Source organism: Lissotriton vulgaris, chromosome 4_1 (assembly GCF_964263255.1).
Source record: "Lissotriton vulgaris chromosome 4_1, aLisVul1.2, whole genome shotgun sequence".
Classification (NCBI taxonomy): Eukaryota; Metazoa; Chordata; class Amphibia; order Caudata; family Salamandridae; genus Lissotriton; species Lissotriton vulgaris.
In genome coordinates, this window is record NC_141691.1 from 1,589,085,787 (window position 1) to 1,589,101,179 (window position 15,393).

Consider the following 15,393-nt stretch of genomic DNA (forward strand, 5'->3'; position numbering starts at 1 on the left):
TATAGGCAATATGTGTGATGTGGTGTCTCTGCAGCTCAGGTCTGGAAGTGTGCATCAACAGAAAAACAACAAACCCCCCCTTCCCCCTTTGTGAGCATAATAGTTACTAAACTGTCCCTCCCCCCTCCCACAGCAGACCTCCCCCAACCTGGCCCTACCAGACCCACTCCCTCCCCACCTCCCGATATGCCCTATCCCCAACTTTTTAAACTCCGAGAAGTCAAACGGGAGAATTGTGCGCAGAGGCCGACGTTGCCATGTCACCAATGAACAGTGCTAATAAGCACCAAAGTGTAACTGCCCCGTGCGTCTCCTGCTGTGGTTCGTTATGTTGCACTAGCTATCCTAGAATATTACTTAGTAGTGCCACCGCGCCATTTTACTAACACTGACTTTGCCATGCGCTCAGACACTACGCAAGATAAGTGACTCTTCTTTACAACCTGATATGCTATCAGTACAGAGTTGGCATTCCAAAGTCTAGTGCTGCAGCCCCTAGTATCTCTATAAGTATGCCGACCTTGGTGGAGGTGTGACCATTCTGCCCCCAACAATATAGACCCGTCCCACTCCCAGTGGTATTCAGCCCAGTTATTGTTCCTCTCATTGTCTTTACGCAGCTTTGCTGCCCCCTCAGAGCTGCGGCCTCTGCATATTACCATCTTACGACTGCAAACTGCAAATCATGAGGTGGTGTTCACTCCTGCTCGTCTAGGCGGCTGTTCCCGTCCGCTGCTTCTGAAGGGTCAGCTGTGTCTCTGCGTTGTTCCTTAGACCAACGTTTAAGGGCTTGCTGTAAAGCCCGAGGGTCTGTAAATAAGTGAGAGTGACCCTGCCGATTAACCCTCAGCTTTGCCGGGTAGAGCATCGTGTAATCCAGTCCAAAGTCTCTGAGTTGTTTTTTGTAAGGAGCAAAGTGTTTGCGAGCCTCCTGCACCCTGGCAGTGAAGTCCGGTAATAATGATATTTCGGAGCCCTCATATTGAAGCGTTGTCCGTTCTCTAGCCAACCTTAGTGCTGCATCCCTGTCTCTATAGTTTAGCAGTTTAGCTATAATAGGGCGAGGTGGGGCGCCAGGGCGCGGGCGAGGCCCCAGTGAGCCATGAGCACGCTCCACAACGAAGACCTGAGAAAAGGATTCCACACCTAACAGTGTGGTCAGCAATTTTTCAGTAAATTTCTCCATATTGCCAGTCTGCTTTGTCTCAGGAAGTCCAGTAATTCTCCGGTTGCAGCGACGAGACCTCGCTTCCAAGTCCTCAGTCTTATCCAGTAGGGCTTGCATTAGTTTTTCACTCCTCTTGCGATCTGTGTCTAGCTCCATTTGCGCCTCTTCCACCTCCGTCAGTCTCCGCTCAGACATGTCCAATAGTTCAGCATGTTTGTCGATCTGCTCTGCCATCCTGTCCATCCTGTAGGACAGGGCGTCTATCTTCGTGCCTATAGCGGTCATACTGGTTTGGAGGCCCTTTTCCATCGCCAACAGTATAGCTTTGATGTCTGTGTCGCCAGGGGGCTCGTCACCCGCACGCGTGCTGTCTTTATCTGTATTGGAGGCATCGTGTGATTGCGCGTGCCACTGTCCGAAGGAAATCTTCGTCTGCGTTTTGTCGCCCCGGCCCATTCTATTAGGGGGGGTGCTTCTTGGCACCCTGCGCTTCCCTACCGGCTTTTCCTCTGGGTGTGCCTCTTCAATGTTTGAGTGCTTGCCGTAAGCCCTCCAACATGGACTCCTGGGGTAGCTGCTCTCTCTCCCTCTTCCGGATAAATTGCAGCCGCTCCTAGGGCTGAGAGGCCTCACGATCCTCCTCTCTTTTGCGTATCGTATTTAGCAATGTGCCTCCCGCGTCACCGACTCAGGCCCACACGCGGCTATGGATATATGTCCTCGCAGGCACCCGCACACAGAGTACTCCCAGTCGAACCCCAGGGCAAGCGGGCCGCTGGCCGCTTTGTATTGGCACCCAGCACATGCCTCTGTCTCCCCCCTCTTGCTCGGCGTGCGTCTCAGCCGCTCTATCAGGCTACAGGGGCTGTCTTCCCTCGTGCCAGTTAGCCCCTTATCAGGGCCTCACCCGTTATTGTAGGTAGTGCTTTCTTGTGGGCTTTGTGCTCTTGGGTTCGAGTCGTGCGTGTGTCGTTTTATTAAACGCTGCGTGCCTTTTTTGGCGGCTACGGCTTTCTTCCGTTCTACTCGCCCCGCAGGGTTGAGGCTGAAGCAATGGTGGCCCTCTCGGCGAGTGCTGGGCCGTCCGCAGCTCTGTGCCAGTTGGGACTTTCGCTGCCCCTCCGAGGCTCGGGCTACACCCACACTCGTCAATACTCTGAGGCGGGTGCAGCGGAGCCCCCGGGGTGCCCTCCAATCTGCGTTTGGAGAACGCTCGGTCCGATCAGGTTAGAGTCCGGGCGATGGGACGCTGGTGTGCCGCACGTACTGCGACGCAGCTGGGGGAGGGTGCTCACTCTATCTCGCTGCTTACGGCCTGCCGCGGCGACTTCCTCAGCGCTGTCTCGATGGACTAGTTCCCGACGACGGATCTTAGTCGGGAGGGTATTGTTGCATACCTCAGCGTTTCACACACTCTGGAGTGCGAGTCTCAAGCAGCGTTGTCCAAGCTAGTGCAGGATTATTTAGGATAGTTAGCAACCACTAGCGGAGCTCCAGGTTTATCCGGCCATCTTGCTTGCCCGCAAGCTCCGCCCCCAACAATAGATAACTATTTCACTCAGTCAATCGTGCATACTTCGTTTCTACAGAGTTGCAGAGAAATAGTGAGACGGGCGTTTTCAATAAAAGGGTTTATTGAACAGTCTTCTTTCTCGTGCAAGAGAGGTGAACTGCTACAATCGTTAGACAGAATGCAAAGTATAATGTGTACAGCCCAAACAGTAATATAAAATAATACTGTATTAGCATTGTCTGTTGCTATGACATATATAAAAATACATACATAAATAACACAGGCTAAAATACTCAACTGGTGCTTCTAAAATACACCTACCCCAATGTACCTAACCTAGGTCTAGTATCAGGGAAGAAGTAAGTGCTGCTTAGCATAAGTTTTAGTTTTGCCAAGAATTTGCCAAAGGTTTCTCTAGGTTCTAATCAGCTCCATACCTTTAGAACGAAAGAGGTTGGTATCTCTGTCTTGGGACACCCCGCAAGGGGAGTCAGAAACACTGGAGCTTGATTCTCGGCAGGAGGATGTCAACTTCTTGTCAGTGTGTCAGATGGAGAGTCGGCTTCCTTCGGCACTTGCTGTAGCGAGCTGCGTCAGGCAAGTAGGTAGTCGAACTTCACCGAACCACACCGTGCTTTGCCATAGCAAGTGAAGGTATATTTCTACCTTGAAGGTGTTTAGGAATGCCAGCTTTGACGTAAAGTTGGGCATATGAACGTCATGAATGAACCCCTATGGAATAGTTGTTCATGCATAATAATGAGTTCTTGGAGAAATCAATATCCAGGCAAGGGGAAGTCCCTAACAGCTTAAGAGTCTGGTTTTCCTAGACGTAGATGAACGGATGGAAGTAGCCATACCTGTATGTGGGTAGCATGGGATATGCCTAAATAAGGGCTGGACTTCTATGCCTACATAAGGGCAATGCGAATTGTACCTATATAAGGGCATGAATCGGAAAAATTCATTCGGAATCTAAAATGACATACAACAAAACAGTGGACACAAAACCCATTTCGCAGAACGGGCGGCACCGCTTGGTTCTCTCTAAATACCTTAAGCAAGTATACTACACCCCATGAGACTACTTAGATATGGGCTAAGGTATGATAATTGCTGCTTGAGATGTGGAATTGAGGGCGCTAGCTTTGCACACCTGGCTTGCTTCTGTCCTGGGGTTCATCATGTTTGGACTGCAGTGTTTGAAGTGTTGCAAGATATTGTGGCTGTCCCACTGCCAGAGACACCACTGGTAGCTTTACTGGGATATGATTGTGGTATGCCAAGACGTTTCGATGGCAGGTGGCTTTGGGCCTCTTATTGGTGAGGCATAGAATAGCTATGCGATGGATGAAGGGCCCTTTGCCCATGATATTGGAATGGCACACTGACATGTCCTATTGCAACACACAGCCAGACACCTATAATGCTCTCATGCTGATACGCAATAGACCGCGTAATATATGGGGCCAATATCAAGCCTACTTGATTCGCATGTCAGTTGAAGGTGTGGAAGATAACAATCAGAATGCGTTGACCCTTATGGGAGGGACAGGGTTTGACTAGTTTGAATGCTTGGGTGGGGCCTTCTCATTAAGGGGATGTACGTGATGCTGTACATGTTCGATATGAAAGTTTGTACACATGGATTGTGTGAGAATCGTGCGGGATAGACTGTCATACTTCTGGGATGCTCCTGACATGGCTTCACCACCACTGACCACTGATGCGTCTGGTGGATCGAGTCCTAACACTAAAAAGTTTCATCCGAGTTTGCTGGAACTGGGAGAGTCATCAGAGTGCTCTTTGCTCACCCAAGACGGACACTAGCCTTCACCAAAGGGAACTGCTAGTTTTGCTGTGACTGAAGATAGTCCAGTATCAACCGAACTTTTGATGGATCAAAGAGGACCTCGAGGGACATCGACCCCTATGGCCAAAGTCACCTAACCACGACTGGGCCGAGGAGCAGCCCCAGAAAGCCCTCTGTCGACCGCACAACATCCTCAGCATTTTCAGCATCCTGTGTCCCTTGCATCATTGAAATCTATGTAGGTTCACCCATAGAGCTTGGAACTGGACTTGAGACTGCTTTAGTGACAAGGTAACTGTGTTACAAATCCTTACTGGCCCCTTTGACCATCTCCCTGCCGAGTTGGTTTCCCAAAGTGGGATGGAGTAGCGGAACACAACTTTACTAAAGTTTTACAAAGTTTCTGTTAACCACATCATTTGCCAATGCATGTTGATAATCTGAGTGAAAAGCAGCAGCTTACATTTTAGTTAAATATCTATATCTCCAAAACTCTTTGGTGGATTTCGTTCATTTTGGTGTCTAGAAATTCACAACAAGATCTAATTTTACAAATTGGTGTCAGAGTTCTTTTCTGTTGTGACTTTATTTTGTTGTTTTGCTAATTCTAAATGTTTTACACTTGTTCCTCTGTTTAAACATGACTGCTTGAAGCAACAGCTACCCAGAGTTGAGATGAAAGGTTTATAAACAAGCCTGACTAGACCAAATCAATCAATCAATCAATCACGGCATTTATAAAGTGCGCTACTCACCCGGGAGGGTCTCAAGGCGCTGCGGGGGGGGGGGGGGGGGGGGGGGGGGTTACTGCTCGAACAGCCAGGTCTTGAGCTGCTTCCTGAAGGAGAGATGGTCCTGGTGGGTGGGGAGGGAGTTCCAGGTCTTGGCTGCCAGGTAGGAGGAGGATCTTCCTCCGGCGGTGGCTCTGCGGATGCGAGGTACGGTGGCGAGGGCGTGGCTGGTTGATTGAAGCTGGCGGGTGGGCGCGTAGAAGGTCATGCGGTCATTGAGGTACTTGGGGCCCAGGACGTAGAGAGCCTTGTTTGCGTGGGTCAGGAGTCTGAACGTGATTCCCTTGCTGACGGGGAGCCAGTGCAGGTCTCTCAGGTGTCCGGTGATGTGGCTGTGTCGGGGGATGTCCAGGATGAGTCGTGCGGAGGCGTTCTGGATGCGCTGGAGTCTTTTTTGAAGTTTGGCTGTGGTTCCGGCGTAGAGGGTGTTTGCGTAGTCCAGTCGGCTGGTGACGAGTGCCTGGGTGACGGTCTTCCTGGTTTCGGTGGGGATCCATCTGAAGATCTTGCGGAGCATGCGCAGGGTGTTGAAGCACGAAGATGAGACGGCGTTGACTTGTCTGTTCATCGACAGGGAGGAGTCCAGGATGAAGCCCAGGTTGCGTGCGTGGTCCGTTGGTTTGGGAGCGGTGCCCAGGACCGGGGGCCACCAGGAGTCGTCCCAGGCGCAGGGTGATGATCCCAAGATGAGGACTTCCGTCTTGTCTGAGTTCAGTTTAAGGATGCTGTTCCTCATCCAGTCGGCGACGTCTTTCATCCCTTCGTGTAGGTTGGCCTTGGCGGTGGTGGGGTCGTTGGTGAGGGAGAGGATTAGCTGGGTGTCGTCGGCGTAGGAGATGATGTTGAGGTTGTGTTGGCGTGCGATGGCTGCGAGGGGGCTCATGTAGACGTTGAAGAAGGTTGGACTGAGTGAAGATCCTTGTGGAACGCCGCAGATGACTTCGGTGGCCTCGGATCTGAACGGGGGAGGCGGACTCTCTGGGTTCTTCCGGCGAGGAACGAGATGATCCATTCCAGTGCTTTCTCTCGAATTCCGATGTTGCTGAGGCGCTTCACTAGGGTGCGGTGTCAGACTGTGTCGAACGCCGCAGAGAAGTCCAAGAGGATGAGGGCCGCTGTTTCCCCGTTGTCGATCTGGGTTCTGATGTCGTCGGTGGCTGTGATTAGGGCGGTCTCTGTGCTGTGGTTGGCCCGAAACCCGGACTGCGTGGGGTCGAGGGATCCATTAGTCTCGAGGAAGGCGGCCAGCTGTCTGTTGACCGTCTTCTCGATGACTTTGGCCGGAAAGGGAAGGAGCGAGATGGGGCGGTAGTTCTTGAGGTCGGTGGGGTCCGCCGTTGGTCTCTTCAGGAGGGCGGTAAGCTCGGCGTGCTTCCAGCTCTCCGGGAAGGTGGCGGTGTGGAAGGAGGAGTTGATGATGTCCCGGAGATGGGGTGCGATGATGGCGTCGGCTTTGTTGAAGACGTGGTGTGGGCAGGGGTCGGTTGGTGATCCGGAGTGGATGGAGTTCATCATGCGGGTGGTGTCTTCGGTGTTGATCGGGGTCCAGTTGCAGAGGGTGGTGGTGGCGGGCGTTGGTTCGGCGGTAGGGTGCGTGGTCTGTGCATCGAAGCTGTGGAAGAACAAGGCGAGTGAGTCGCAGAGGTCTTGCGAGGCAGTGATGTCGTTGTTTCCGGCGCTGTGGTTGGAGAACTCTTTGACGATGCTGAAGAGTTCCTTGCTGTCGTGGGCCTTGTTGTCCAGTCGTTCTTTGAGTACCGACTTCTTGGTGGCGTGGATCAGCTGGTGGTGTTTGCGGGTGGCGTGCTTGAGGGCGGTCCTGTTGACTGTGGTCTGGTCGAGCCGCCAGGCTTTCTCGAGGGTGCAGCAGTTCTTCTTGGATTCCTTGAGTTCGTTGGTGAACCAGGGGGCTTTCTTGCTACCGGTTCTGCTGGGAGGGTTCTTTAGTGGTGCGAGATCGTCGGCGCAGGCGGTCAGCCACTTGGCGAGGTTGCTGGCTGCTTCGTTTGGGTCCGCTGTGTTGGTGGGTGTGTTCTGGCTGAGGGAGGCGGAGAGCTGCTCGGCGGTGATCTTGCTCCAGCTTTGGCGGGGAACCTGTTGCGGGTGGTGGTGGGTCACCGTTTTCCTGAAGCTGAAGTGGATGCAGCTGTGGTCGGTCCAGTGGAGTCCGGTGGGGTGGCTGAAGGAGATGTGCTTACTGGATGAGAAGACGGGGTCAAGCGTTTGGCGGGCGTAGTGGGTGGGAGTGTTCACCAGTTGCTTGAGTCCGAGGTTGGCGAGGTTGTCCAGCAGGGTGGTGGTGTTTCTGTCGTCGTTGTTTTCCAGGTGGAAGTTGAGGTCCCCTAGGAGGATGTAGTCGGCGAAGGGCAGGGCGTGTGGGCTGATGAAGTCTGCGATGTCTTCGCTGAATTGTGTGCGTGGTCCCGGTGGTCTGTAGATGAGGGTGCCTCGGAGGGAGGTCTTGGGGTCAGTGTGTATCTGGAAGTGAAGGTGTTCGGCGGCGGTGAAGGTTTCGTCAGCGTTTGTCGAGATGCGGATGGTGTTCTTGTGTATGATGGCGATGCCTCCTCCCGTCTGGTTGGCGCGATCCCTCCGGGTGATCTTGTATCCGTCCGGGATGGCTATGGCGATGTCGGGCGCTGAGGACGCGTTCATCCAGGTTTCGGTGAGGAAGGCGACGTCCCGTGCTGTCGCGTCGAGCAGGTCCCAGAGTTCTACGGCGTGCCTGTGGACGGATTGGGTGCACTTCAGGTGGTTGTAGCTGGTGCTCGACTTGGCGGGGTGGTGCAGGTCCGGAGGCAGGTGAATTGGCAGGCTTGGCAGGCGAAGGGTCCGTGGGTGCGTCTCGGGGTGGCTCGGTAGCAGGCAGGGTTCCGGCCGGTGTTGAGTGCGTTGAGGGTGGCGGCGTCGTAGGTCCGTCGGGTCGTCTTGCATCAGCGGGGGCCAGTGGTCCTGGCGCTGGGCGCGGTCCAGGCGCAGACGGTCGCAGACGGGCTTGCCTTTGGCGCGCCTTCGGTGCACAATCGGCGCTCCCGCTGCGTGTCCGCGCGGTCGCCATTTAAGGCTAAGTGGGAGGGAGGAGCAGGTGGGAGGCGGGAGCGGGGAGGACACAGAACACAAAGGGGGCATGGTCGCGTGGACGGCGGCGGGGAGCGGGGCGGGGAAGGCACAGGGGGGAAACGACCAAGATTAACAGAAGGCAATAAAATACAAATTAAACAGAGGGCAATACAATACAAATTGAACAGAAGGCAATACAATCTAACAAGGCAAAACAACAACAAAATACTATGAAAATCCGGCGGAGCTGCGGGGGCAACGTACAGCGAGGCAGGCAGCTAGGGCGACAGGCACACGGAACAGCGAGGCTGCGAGCAGCAGCGAGGGGCACACACACAGCTGGTGGCCGTGCGGCGCGGGGGTTTCCTGAGAACCAAAGACAGTATCATGAGTGTATTACACAGTGAGGTTTTATAACCATACCATATAAAATACCACTTTTATCACGACGCTCGTTAGGTTAACCTTAGTAAGGAGATGTGTATTTTGAAATCTTTAAAAACAATTTACAATAAATTTGTTTTTCTTTTAGGCTGTTGAATTATAGCATTTGTCTTGTCCCACGAGGGATACGTCACCTACCATCTTGTGAAATATTTGCCACGGTAACTAAAGATGAACATGGGACTGGAACTGCCAGCATTCAAGCTTGCAGCGCTTTGTTAGCCAAAGGTGGTGTCTGCTTTGTTGGAGATTTGATGTCACAGAGAAAAGACAAACTTGTACTTCTAAAATCAGGTAAATCGCTGAATAACTTGGCTGTTCCTGATGTAGAGAGAAATGTGTTTGAAGTGTCCCCGTCATAAGTTTTTTTTGTGAAGTCCTGTTGCACCATCTTCAGCAAGAGTAAGGTAGCATTTTGAAAAGATAATTAAAATGTTTCACTACCATCATCTTCATCATTTTGGTCCTCCGTATAATGATAATTGGAGGTGTGACGAATATATGACTTTATTATGGAGGGTGGTACATGCACACCGGATGTTCAACAATAACTTTAAATACATTTTTAAAATTCTTAAGGAGTTAAGTGCAAAAAAAGCAGCGACTAACGCTACCAGTTCTCATATATTTTGTGATAACTTGGCGTCCATTTTTGTTGATAAAATCACTAAAATTTATAGTTCTTTCTCTGCAACACCCACTCTTACCCTGCCTACAAACCGCCCAGCACATGAACTCAGGACCATACCGTAGATGGATCATGAGGAATTTCTTAGACTTTGCTCAAAAGTTAAATCTGGCTCCCCAGCAGACCCATTAAAACCGGAACATTTTAGAGAGGCTGCCCCATTGGTCCTTGACCCATTAAGAACTCTGATCAATTCTTTGTTTACTACAGCTATAATACCTACCAGATGGAAGCAGGCTTGGGTGTCCCCCATAATTAAAAAAACAACCTTGGACCCCACTAGGCCAGAGAATTATAGACCTATCTCGTTGCTTCCATGGCCTGCGAAGATTGCGGAGTCCTATGTCAATGCTGTTTTGACTCAACATCTCCAGTCGCATAACATTCTGGATGCTTCCCAGCACGGCTTCCGTGCTGGACACAGCACAGAAACCGCTCTTCTCAGTGTGACAGAACACCTCCGGACAATCTTGGATTCCGGGCAGACGGCAGCACTGATTTTATTAGATCTCAGTGCTGCCTTTGATACGGTGTCACACGATGTCCTGCTACATAGACTGGAAACGTCAGGAATTGTGGGTCAAGCCCTGGCATGGTTCAAAGCTTTTTTGACCGGGAGATCTTTTCGGGTCTCCACCCATCCGTTTCTGTCTAAAGAATGTAGCATTGAGCAAGGTGTACCCCAGGGCTCCGCGCTCAGCCCGACACTCTTTAATCTGTATGTCCAACCACTGGCTGAGGTCGCCAAATGGTGGGACCTATCTATAGTCTCATACGCGGACGACACTCAGCTGGTGGTGTTGCTGAGTGACGAAGCCGGGGCAAAAGCACACAAGTTCAAACAGGGCCTGACTGCAATAACATCTTGGCTGACAGCAAACTATCTTCAGCTTAATGCTGATAAAACGGAGGTGTTGGTAGTCGGAAAAAATGCTGCAGCATGGAGTGAGGACTGGTGGCCAGACATTTTCTGCAATCTTCCAGAACCTAAAAAGGAAGTTAAAAATCTAGGAGTTTGGTTTGACTCCTCACTAAGTTTTGTGGTCCACACTAAGAAAACTGCTGCTATGTGTTTTGGACTCTTGCGTAATCTGAGGCCAATATTAAAAAATTTTGATCCACCGACGACGCGTCAGCTTGTGGTACAGTCTACAATCCTCTCAAGACTGGACTACGCAAGTTCTCTGTTTCTGGGAACTAACCAGACGGAGAAGGCTCGTTTACAGCTTCCAAAACGCAGCAGCCCGTGCTTTGACTGGACTCCCCCGGTTTAAATCAGTATCTGATACGCTCTCAAAACTACACTGGCTTCCTATCGACAAAAGAATCCACTTCAAGACTTTGTGTCTCGCTTTTAAGATTCTGAAAATGGACTCTCCCCCTATGCTCTGCCCTTTGATGACAAAGTACTCCCCTCGAAGAGACCTTAGATCGATGGGACAGTGTCTGGCTGTGGTTCCCCGGGTTAAGCTAGCTCTGACGGGAGGACGTTCCTTCCGCTACCTGGCTGCAAAACTCTGGAACGCTCTTCCAACACAGATCCGGAATCTAAATGATCTTTTGGCCTTTAGAAAGGCCATTAAGACTCACCTTTTCTGTCAGTAATTGGTATTGATGTGCTCTCTCTGTTGGCTATGTTTGCTTTCTCTCTTCTGATCAAGCGCCGGGACGCCCCTTTGCTGGGGCAGTTGTGCGCTATACAAGAAAGTATAACATAACATAACATAAATTGAAAAGTTCAGCGTGCAGCTCGGGTATCGCTCTCTGGTCCATGAGCGTATTAGTCAATTATGAAAAGCGTCCCCCCAGGGAAGACGTACCCTCAGTGCGCAGCTACTTGTCTCCAGATAAAGTATAGTAATCCCATTTCAAAACACTTCTGACACTGTGTGATCAGTTAATTGAATTTATTTTTTCTTTCTCATAAATTAATTTACTGGACAAGTAATTCTCTTGTTAGTTCCACAAAACAAAATTGTATTGCATAGTATGCATGAAAGTTCGGGTCCCAATTGTCAAACCCAATGCAATTTTGCGCTCAATGGGCCCTCCGTCAGGGGAACTGTTCAAAATCTGTAAAAGTGAAGCATGGAAAATTGCTGGGTTACCATCAGTGGGTTAACCAAAAATATATGTTGATAACTGTGATTGGAGATTGTGCAGAGTGCCAACATACACAACACTGCTGGCTTTATTCAGCGTAGACCACAGGTGTGATGAAAATGGTGGAAATTAAGTGAAAAAGGGGGTTATCCCAAAGCTAGCGTAATGAGACATGCTTTAGTTGTGAAATTAATGAATGCTAGACAAACTGTTGGCAATCAGAAAACTGGTGACTTCTACCATGAGGTCCCCATGCTGGTAAAAGGTAGTGATCGAATAAATGAGGTGAAGTCCTAAGCTATAAAAAGATGGTATACGATCCTAAATAAGTAATCTAATCCTGCTTATCGTAGAAGCACTCGCGAAACTGATTGAGGATCTCACTGGGGAAATTGATCAATTAAAACAAGAACTGTCCACAAAAATGTCAGCGTAACAGTGGTCAGAAGCACTAAAAGATATCAACGAGTAATTAGAGAAACACACACAGGAGATTAATGAACGGAAGATCAGAAAATACAAACGTGACATCATAGATTATAAACTAGGAGAGGCCGTAGAATATGCTAAACGCAGGCAAAACAGACCATCGCTCAAAACATCGGATACAGAGACTACCTCATCTGGCAGTGACACAGCAATGATAAGGGAGAAGGGTGCTACACCAGCATCAACGTCTCAGACCACAGTAGCTTCTACCATCCCACGAGGATCTTCTTTTTTAGGACAAGGTCCATTACAAAACGATGCACCAGGAGGGCCAAGCATAAATCAGGAGCCCAGCGACGCTCCAACATCTCAGAAGCGAATCACCAGAAGTCAGAAAACATGAGTGAGAAGACTTGGTTATCAACATTTCCTCATATCCGCTAAACAATTTAGAGAAGGAGGTTCTAAGGAAAGGCACTTCATTTGTTCCAACATATCGTTAAACAACAGTTGCCCAGCTTACACAAACGCAAGTCAAAACATCAGAACCTAACCACGGAAGAAAGAGGCATCTTAGCGTAAATTGCCAATAACACCACCATCAAATGCACGTTGGCAGATAAAGGAGGAGCCTTGGTAATAATGGATGCTACTTTTTATCTTCAAAGTGTAAAAGAACATGTACACAATGCCACTACTTACATGAGACTCCAAACTAACCCTACCAGGAAATTTGCTCTAGTTTTGAAAAATCTTTTGGACCCAGCCTCGCAAAGAGGTACTATCACTAAAAGGGACAAGAAATACCTTCTTCATACAGACCCAAGATCTCCTACATTCTATATGATACCTAAAATTCACAAGAACTTACAAAAACTTCCTTTCAGACCTATAGTATCTACTTGCGGGTCCCTTCATGAACCGAGTGGAAAATACTTGGATAAACACCTACAAAACCTGGTTCAGTAGATGACTACATATATAAAAGATACGACTGGCATCCTCAAGAAAATACAACACATTGCTTTGGAGACAGATCAGGAAATTTGGCTCTGCACCATCAACGTGAAAGTGCTCTACACCTCAATTCCACACAATGCGGGGATTCAAGCATTGGAATATTTCATAGCTAGAACCAACTGGGATGAAGACTTGAAAGTTTTCCGATTAGAATTGATTAATTTAATGTTATACCACAGCTACTTTCACTGGGCTAAAGAGTACATCTTACAGCTCACAGGTACATCTATGGGCAATTGGCAGCTCCCAGATATGTGAACCTGTTCATGCACAAATTTGAGATAGAGCATATAACATCTAATAACATCTGGACTGAGCACTTGATATCTTTTGTAAGATACATAGATGGCATCTTTTTACTTTGGAAGGGCACAGAACGAGAATTGACCCTGGCCATAGAACACTTAAACTCAATCAATGAACGCATTCAATTTATCCATGAGCACAGAAAGAGCTCCATGAATTACCTGGATGTTAACATTTCAAGGAATGGGAATAAATTAGAAACAAACATACACAGGAAGCCTACAGACCACAACAACCTATTACACTTTAACAGTTTCCAGACATCATTTAAACAGCATTTACCATATTCCCAGTTACTCCGGGTAAAAAGAATAGTATCAGAGCCTGAAAAACTGTCTGACAATTTACAAAGCATGATGAAAAGATTTGAGGTCAGAAAGTACCCACCCAAATTGCTTCAAGAAGCAGAATAACGAGTAACGTATTCGTCCCGGGAACACATTTTAACTTCTGTCACCAAATCCAACAAAGGAGAACGCATGGTTATGGGTAATCAAAAGTTTCCACTTCTAGTACAGCGTTCAAGAAACTCATCTTGAAATATTGGCCTATGCTATGTACTAAACCTGATTTCAATGGCATATTCGACCAGCAACCTCTGTTTGCTTATGAGAGGAGTAAAAACATTAAAGACAACATTTCCACTGCAAAACTTTCAGTAGAGCCTAAACAACACAAGGGAACCATACAATGCCAGAACTGCAATAACTGCAATAACGTCATTCCAGGGAACTCCATTACTCATAAATTAAGAGGCCACGCCATTAAGTTGCGAACTACAGCTTCATGTGACAGCATGAATGTCATTTATATGTTGAAATGTCCCTGTGGTTTAGCTTATATAGGCAAAACAGAACGAACAATTAAAGTGAGAATAAATGAACATAAAAGCAACATACAGACACACAAATAGAAATCATGTGTTGGCACACATTTCCAGGCTAACAACCATAACGTGAGTCAACTGCGCTTCTTTGGGCTAACGGAATCCATCACACCCAAAGAGGGCATGAAAACAACCAAATTCCTTGTGCAAAGACAATTTTTTGGATTAGATTGTTGGACATTTTGCATCCGAATGGATTGAATGATTGTATGGAATACAGTTGTTTTCTATAGTCTTCATGTACAGTTTTTACATGTTTCTCCATGGTGTTGACATGCTGTTGCTGTTGTTTTTTGTTTTTACTTTTTCGTTTTGGATCATTAGCAATAATGTCTTCTTTACTGCCTTTTTCTCCTTTTCACTTTCAGTATCCAGTCGACTCCCTGACTGGTTATTACACTTAGTTATCATGGCTATTTTCTTGATTTACGTATACCCTACATAAACATTTTCGCATTTGATTATGGATCTGAATACCAGTTTTAGAACCGATTCCCTGTTAGTATCATCAACACAAGCATTCTGCCATGCACACTCAAAGTGGGTCTAATCCCACTGGTTTTTGCTTTTTCCAATTACCTGTCTGTCACACTTGCAATCCATACACTCTTATCACTGTTTGATTGTTTCTTCAAACATTACAAGAGGGCGGCCATTTCGAGCATCCGAACATTCCAGACAGTCTGCTTTCTACTTCATTACTCTGTGCCTTGACTCGACCAACACTCTATCTTAAAATATAGGTGTCTACCGAGCACTTTGGCTTTGATCATGGATGCTCTTGGAATACAGGGCATCTAACTATAAGGTATGCACACGTTGTTACTGTCTTTTTACACGCAGCACCTCAGACTCATTTTATAATGCAGGAGCGCTTTACTCTTATTTATCTAAAGCAACTGTTTTTTAGTACAAATAGCACGCTTATGTTCAGCTGTATGTAATACTGTCACTATCTAAACAGCATTTAAAGTTAAAAACAAACCCCATTTTCCACTAATGTAGCTTTGTAAATGATACTACACACCGTCTGGGTCTGAACTTTTACTATTGCATGTGACCGTTCGTTCTTCCAAAACGCCATAGTTTCTCTGATTCGACACTGTCAACTGGTTTCTTTCTATTTTGCCACTGGCCTGTTGGTCTCACTGCAGGTTGTATGTACCTTATTT

General features: G+C 48.2%; 1 protein-coding gene across 1 annotated transcript in view; it reads left to right on the forward strand.

The window, feature by feature from the left end:
* Positions 1-15,393, forward strand: part of MCMDC2 (minichromosome maintenance domain containing 2) — a 1,367,419-nt gene that overhangs the window by 826,399 nt on the left and 525,627 nt on the right. Inside the window, exon 9 of the mRNA XM_086965823.1 lies at positions 8,878-9,083. Coding sequence (XP_086821949.1) covers positions 8,878-9,083 — 206 coding nt within the window. The remainder of the gene's footprint in view (positions 1-8,877; positions 9,084-15,393) is intronic.